This window comes from Papaver somniferum, chromosome 9, assembly GCF_003573695.1.
Source record: "Papaver somniferum cultivar HN1 chromosome 9, ASM357369v1, whole genome shotgun sequence".
Lineage (NCBI taxonomy): Eukaryota > Viridiplantae > Streptophyta > Magnoliopsida > Ranunculales > Papaveraceae > Papaver > Papaver somniferum.
Window position 1 is genome coordinate 142,635,906 of NC_039366.1, and position 6,000 is coordinate 142,641,905.

At 38.1% G+C, this 6,000-nt stretch overlaps 1 protein-coding gene across 2 annotated transcripts; it reads right to left on the reverse strand.

Moving 5' to 3' along the window:
- Positions 1 to 230: 230 nt before the first annotated feature.
- Positions 231 to 4,800, reverse strand: LOC113309871. Of its 2 annotated transcripts, XM_026558393.1 has the most exons (5): positions 3,628 to 4,800; positions 2,237 to 3,532; positions 1,697 to 1,811; positions 1,311 to 1,352; positions 631 to 737 (listed from the first exon to the last, which is right to left on the reverse strand). In XM_026558393.1, the coding sequence occupies exons 1-4, from the start codon at positions 4,426 to 4,428 to the stop codon at positions 1,327 to 1,329; spliced, it is 2,238 nt and encodes a 745-aa protein (XP_026414178.1). In that variant the 5' UTR covers positions 4,429 to 4,800; the 3' UTR covers positions 631 to 737; positions 1,311 to 1,326. The 2 variants fall into 2 exon arrangements, with proteins under 2 accessions (XP_026414177.1, XP_026414178.1); XM_026558392.1 differs by lacking the exon at positions 1,311 to 1,352 and having other exon boundaries at positions 231 to 737.
- Positions 4,801 to 6,000: the final 1,200 nt, after the last annotated feature.

Sequence of the window (6,000 nt, forward strand, 5' to 3'; positions counted from 1 at the left end):
TGTGCAGGAATGATGAACATGACGCATGGAACTCCTGTGTAGTTATCTTCCAAGACGACCATCCTAGCCAGTCTTGGGGGGCCGAATTGGACAATTAAAAAAAATCCCAATCTCCTGGGACCAGACTACTGTTTTATTACTATTTTATACTCTGAAGTCTAAACTGAAGCCAAACACCGATACAATAAACAAAAATGAAGCAGCAAATGCTCTAATTGAAGCCGAACACAGATACAATCAACAAAAACCCTCTACGTGCATTCTAATTTCCTGTATACTTGGTACTAAGTTGTTTTTACAAATATGTCGCGTAATGATGATATCATATGTACAGAAGCATCACTCTCAAAAAATTACAGGGCTTTAGGTCCTTCCTAATTTGACCCACAAAAGCTCCACAAGAGGCATGAGATAGGAAGAGAAGAAACACCAACCGCCTCCTGCTTTGGAGACGAGAAGAAAAAGAGATTTATTTGGCATAACAAAAAACTAACCCCATCTCTTTAGTGATATCTAACTAAGGATGAAAGTAACAAAATCGTCTGAAGGAATTTCGTGTTGAACTGCTTCAGCAATTTTCAAAGCTAAGGTAGCCTTGTAGGTTGCAAGGTCAGCAATTTCCATGAGTTCCTGGGCTCTTCTGCGCTTGACAACTGCTAACTCTACAGATATTTTTGCAGAGTGCTTGGCAACTTCAACTCTGCGATTTGCATCCTGCTCTTGTTCCTCCGCAAAAACTGCATAATCAACAAAAGATTAGATGTAAGATTATCAATACTTCCTCTAGCACTATATGTGTTAAATTCAAACTCTACTGGATTTCAATGTTGACACTGATTGGCCTTTTAAGGATCCCGGTATTCTACCCACTATAATTAAGATAGATTCTATAGAAACCTGAAGTAACAAACATTGTATTGCGGATCTCAACAGTCCAGATACTTGATAAAATAAATAAAAAAGTGACAGTAACCCTAATTACAACTCCAAAACAGTCTCTCAAAAGGTCAATAAAAACAACATGCATGAACATACCATTGTTCAAAAATCCCAAATTCGACGCATGAACAAGCAAGGTATACCCTTTTCGCAACGATAGAGCAAAATTGATATGGCTACAAAGAGTTTCTTTTTGTAAAAAGATCTTCGGAACACAAAGAATTTTAGTCATAAATCGTAGTGTGGACAACACAGTAGAGCATTACTTTCACACAATCCTTAACGGTTTCACTAAAATTGTGTGTGCGTCCTTTTTAGGATGATGAGAAATTTAAATACTTTTCAACAATGATATTCAATTATTCAAACACCTATTGTGAAACATCTTCAAAGCTTCCATGTTCCCAAGTAATCTGCAGAGGTAACATAAAATATTTATGATTATTAAATTTATCTTTTGGTGGTCCACACTAAACCCCTATGCTCCCGTCCATAAATTTAACTTATCTGTTACAACGAATGTCAATGGAGAGAAAGAAAGGGTTGTATCCAGCATTTTAAGTAATTTTATATGTATATCACAGAGATACGAAACCCTCAGAGGTTTATCCAGTCCACAGAGTCATCGCAGTTATGTCAACAGTCAACAAACGATATGTAGTTTGCAATCCTAAGTTCAGGTCAAAAAGATAAAATGAACATCACTAATCAGAATCTACGGATAATATGAAAAGAAAAGGAAAGTAAGGATTCACACCTTGAAAGAAAGTTCTTGGTTTGCCATTTCCACATTTGCTAGCTTGTCTCTTAAATGATCTTTTCTTACGAAGAAAGGGCTTTTGAAGCATCTCGTGCTTCCTTGGTGGAGCACACTGATAAGCAAGAATTGCACAAGCTCAGATGTAATCATAAAGAATCTTTCTAAACAAGTAGAAAAACTACCACTAAACAGGATATCCAGATGCATTCAAAATATTGCATTTTTTAAATTGCTGAACATAGAAAGACATCGAGTCAACATCTCATGGTTTTCCTTCTTTAAGTTCTTCATGGTACACATAATTTCAGAACTTCTAATAGTATGGAACACACAAAGAACTACGAAGCCAGAAGAAAAAGAACTACAGTAATAGGCTAATAGCAGGATATAGAGCCATTTCTATAAGCAAGGAAGGATGCAAACTCCAAAAGGTGGATATGCTGAGAGACAATATATAATGTAACACAGAAAATAAACAGTCGACGCATAAATAAAAGGTTAAAGACTTAAAGCAGGGGTTCAAAAGCATCTGACTACCTGCAACACTCGCAGTAAAGCACAATTTTTCTTCTTCCGTTTCTCCACCCAGTAATGATAGACAGCTGTAAATATATTCATCGTCATATCAGGACAAAGCTTAACGGCTTTACTCTCATCAGAGACATCATCTGGTTTACAATAAGCAGCCTTCTCAAATATATCTACCATCTTCTCAAAATTCTCAGCTGACACAAGCCTAAGAGGACCACCATCGCCACAGAGGTCATTGTTTAGTTTTCCAAGCCACTCTTCGTCATCTGAATCCATATCATAATTTGAAGTCCTCCTTACGAAAAGCCTTTCCACCTCGTTGCCATGCATCTTAATGTAAGCATTGGGTCGTGCGAAAGAAACATTTTTATAGTCCCCATGGCTTTCCACTTCATGTACCCCAGGAACAGGGACTACTTCCCTAGCAGCCATTGCCTTCATATTTCTGTCTGCACATTCGCTGTGCAGTTCTTTGAAGATGGACCAATCCTGTCTATCAGAAAACTCTAGCCTCCAATCAGTTCTTCCTATCCATATCAGGTCATGAGTAAAACGATTCGTTGTGCAAAGGGGCCTCATCAAATCTACTGCTTTATGAATAAACCTGGTCACGCCCTGCACTTTCACTACAAGTAACCAGTCGTCTGATTCCGAATACTCCAACACTATCTTCGCCCCCTCTGCTCTATAACACTTATCAGATTCTGTAACCAAGACATTTGCGCTGCAGCAGATCGTATCTCCCTTCTGATTCGTCTCCTCGATAATATCAGCACTGCAAGTGCCACTAGATAATGGCTTCTTCACCTTGTTTATAGAACTGGTATCAGTACCATCAACTCCGGTACCAAACATATCAGAAACTTCATCAACACACTTTTGCGAAATCAGGGTAGGAGGTCTTTTAAACCTCAGGGACCTAAAAGTCTTAACACCCCTAGAATTGGTCCTACGCCGACTTGAAATTCTTCTTTGAGAAACAGAATTGACTTCCTTTCTTCTCTTCGCAGAAGAACTCACAGAAGCCACTATTTTGCTTAAAGAGACCCCCACCACCATCTCAGAGGAAAGGCGTTTTCTGCTGCCATTAGCTCCATGAGGCTTCATAACCACACCCACAAGATACCTCTCAAGTACATCCATCGAACTTTGAGATCGAAGTAACATTCTAAAATGCAGACTTATAAATGTAAATGGAGCTGAATTGAAGTTCAAGGAAAACATAGGTACAAAATCTTGTGCACCCCAAATTCTGCAGATTCTAGACACGAAAGTAGTACCGCTTCTCCTGCATGATAGATCCTGTAAAACAGAACCAAATGGAGGAGTGAGTCAGTGAGCGAGAAGAGAAGAGAGCGCAAGAACTAGAATAAAATCAGTAGAAAATACTAACTTACAGGGAAGAAATGTATCCCATTCCGAGAAAAAGTTTCACCAATGGGACCAGAACACATAAACGCAACAAGCTTTGACATACTAACCCTTGCCCTTGTCATGAAGTTTAAAAGTGAAACTAAGAAAATACTGAACTGACTAGAACAACAAGGAGAAGGTTCAACAATCACATCAAGACTGTCTCTTGATTCAGAACTAAGTGAACCAGAATTTCCCGCCAATTCTTCAGATTTACTATTAATTTTTGAAAACTCATTATTTCCATCAGAATGTTCAATTGCTAGATATGCAGATGATTCTGAAGATATCGCCTTTCTTTGATGTTTTCGAATAAAATAAATCCCATACCTCCGCTCCTCATCCAAGCCCCTTTTCTCAGAATCAAAATCCAATTTTCTGTTGCTTTCTGTCAGGGTACCCACCACATCTTCAGCCACTGATCTCAGCCTTTTTCTACCATACCCATTCCCATACATTTTATTCTTCTTCGGCTCATTAGTTACGGTTACAGTTGCATTCAATTTCTTGGACAGAGAAGAACTTTCCTTTTTTATTTGCTTAGCCACAAATTCATTTCTTTTGACAAGACTTTTATGATGAAAAGAAGGAACAACCACACCACATGATTTCTCAACCATAGACGGAGGAAACCATTCATTTTCATTTCCCCTGGCTGCCTTAGAATCAACAAACAACGGCGATGACAATCGCTTACCTGATCTTAACACTGTTGCTCCTTCAAAATCTTTTACAGATTTTGGTACAAAAATCCTAGTAGACCTTCTCATACCTACTGACGGCATGGGAAAGGGGGAAAAAAACAAGAAAAAAAACAACACCCACCCACACTAGATCTTCCCCTTTAGTAAAATCCCAAGTAATTAGACTTCAATCATTAGAAATTTTTGATGAATCCTAGATTACATGTTAAACTAAATCTAGTACAGGAACATGGAAATTAAGAAAGATCTAACCGGAAACATACAGATCCTTGTATTTCGCTGCCGCCCCTCATCGAGAAAAGGAATAACTTAGAGAAATTTTGGGGTTTTCAATTTTGTTGACTGTGTGTTAAAATAAGATGATCAGTTTTTGAGTCTCACAGTAGATGAGAGTTTGTTTTTTTCATGTATTTCTTGTTGCAGAAGAGAGTGAGGGAGGCGTCTAGAGGAAACTTTATCTATCTAGGGTTTTATGGAAGAAATGAAACGAACCGTCGGTATCAAGGATTATTAGCCGTAAGATTAAATATCAATGGTCACGGTTGACTTATTCCGAATATTGAGTGATGCTTGAAAACCTGAGATGGGGGGTTTTGCCTCCTTGTGACTGGGTTTTCCTCGATGAGGTGTGTCGCTTTGGATGGATAAAGACAATATCACCCTTATTCTAACAGCTTGGGAATAAGGAGACAACTGACATGTGTCATGCTTCCAACCAGGGTGCTATCAAACCCATGGGACATACGTTTGATTTTATGATGATGAATCTCATGAAAGGAAGGAAGTGCATATATCTGCTGCCATATTAATCACTGGGCTTCTATCGCTGTAGGTGCACCGTGTGCACGGTGTGGGTGAACAATGCCGGAAGGAAGGAACCCAGTATATCCGCAGCACTAAGAAAACATTTGGTTCTGTGTTGATCGAGCATTTTTTGATCTAATCACATCACTACTGCTATTATGGAAATCTGAACATTATTTACTCAACTTAGACGAGTTTTTTTTATTTATTAAGGATTTGTATGTTTAGTGATTCGTTATGATGTTGATGGATCAGAAATACTCATGCAACATGCAAGGACGGAAAAAAAATTCGGCGAAGATAATAATATTGAGAAACACACAAGTTGAATGCGGACGGTTACAACAAAAGAACCAAAAAGAGTCTTACTGATATATGTATATATATATACTGGGTATCACCCCGAATAATAGCCGGGCTCAACCATTTTGATATTTTAAACCTTTTATTGAAGAAATAGATTTTTTGAAGATTATTTTGTTTGATTTTAAATTTTGATGGTAAAAGGTGGCGATGACGGTAGTTGTCTGGTGGTTGTGGTGAAGGTAGTGGCGTGGCGACGGTTGTACCGGCGGTTTTATTGAAGGAATAGATATTTTTAAATTTGGTGGTGCTGATATTAGTTACGGTTTCTAATCCTTTATAGATGAACGACTCTCATCAAATCCGTGCTTCAATCCAACGAACGATATCGAATTTTCACACAGAAATCCCTTATCAGATGAACGGCTCACATTAATTCCTTGTTTTTGAGCTATGTGATCCAACGGACCATATCTAAACTTGACACATACATTTTTCTAAATCTTTTTTAAATTTGTGTTAGGGTCCATTTGACAAAAAAATGGT

Excerpts from the sequence above, each read along its gene's own strand:
- LOC113309871 (XM_026558392.1), bottom strand. The coding sequence starts at position 4,428 with ATGCCGTCAGTAGGTATGAGAAGGTCTACTAGGATTTTTGTACCAAAA. Across the intron at positions 3,533-3,627 it reads ATGGGATACATTTCTTCCCT|GATCTATCATGCAGGAGAAG; the intron begins GTAAGTTAGTAT and ends TCTGTTTTACAG. Across the intron at positions 1,812-2,236 it reads CTTTACTGCGAGTGTTGCAG|TGTGCTCCACCAAGGAAGCA; the intron begins GTAGTCAGATGC and ends CTTGCTTATCAG.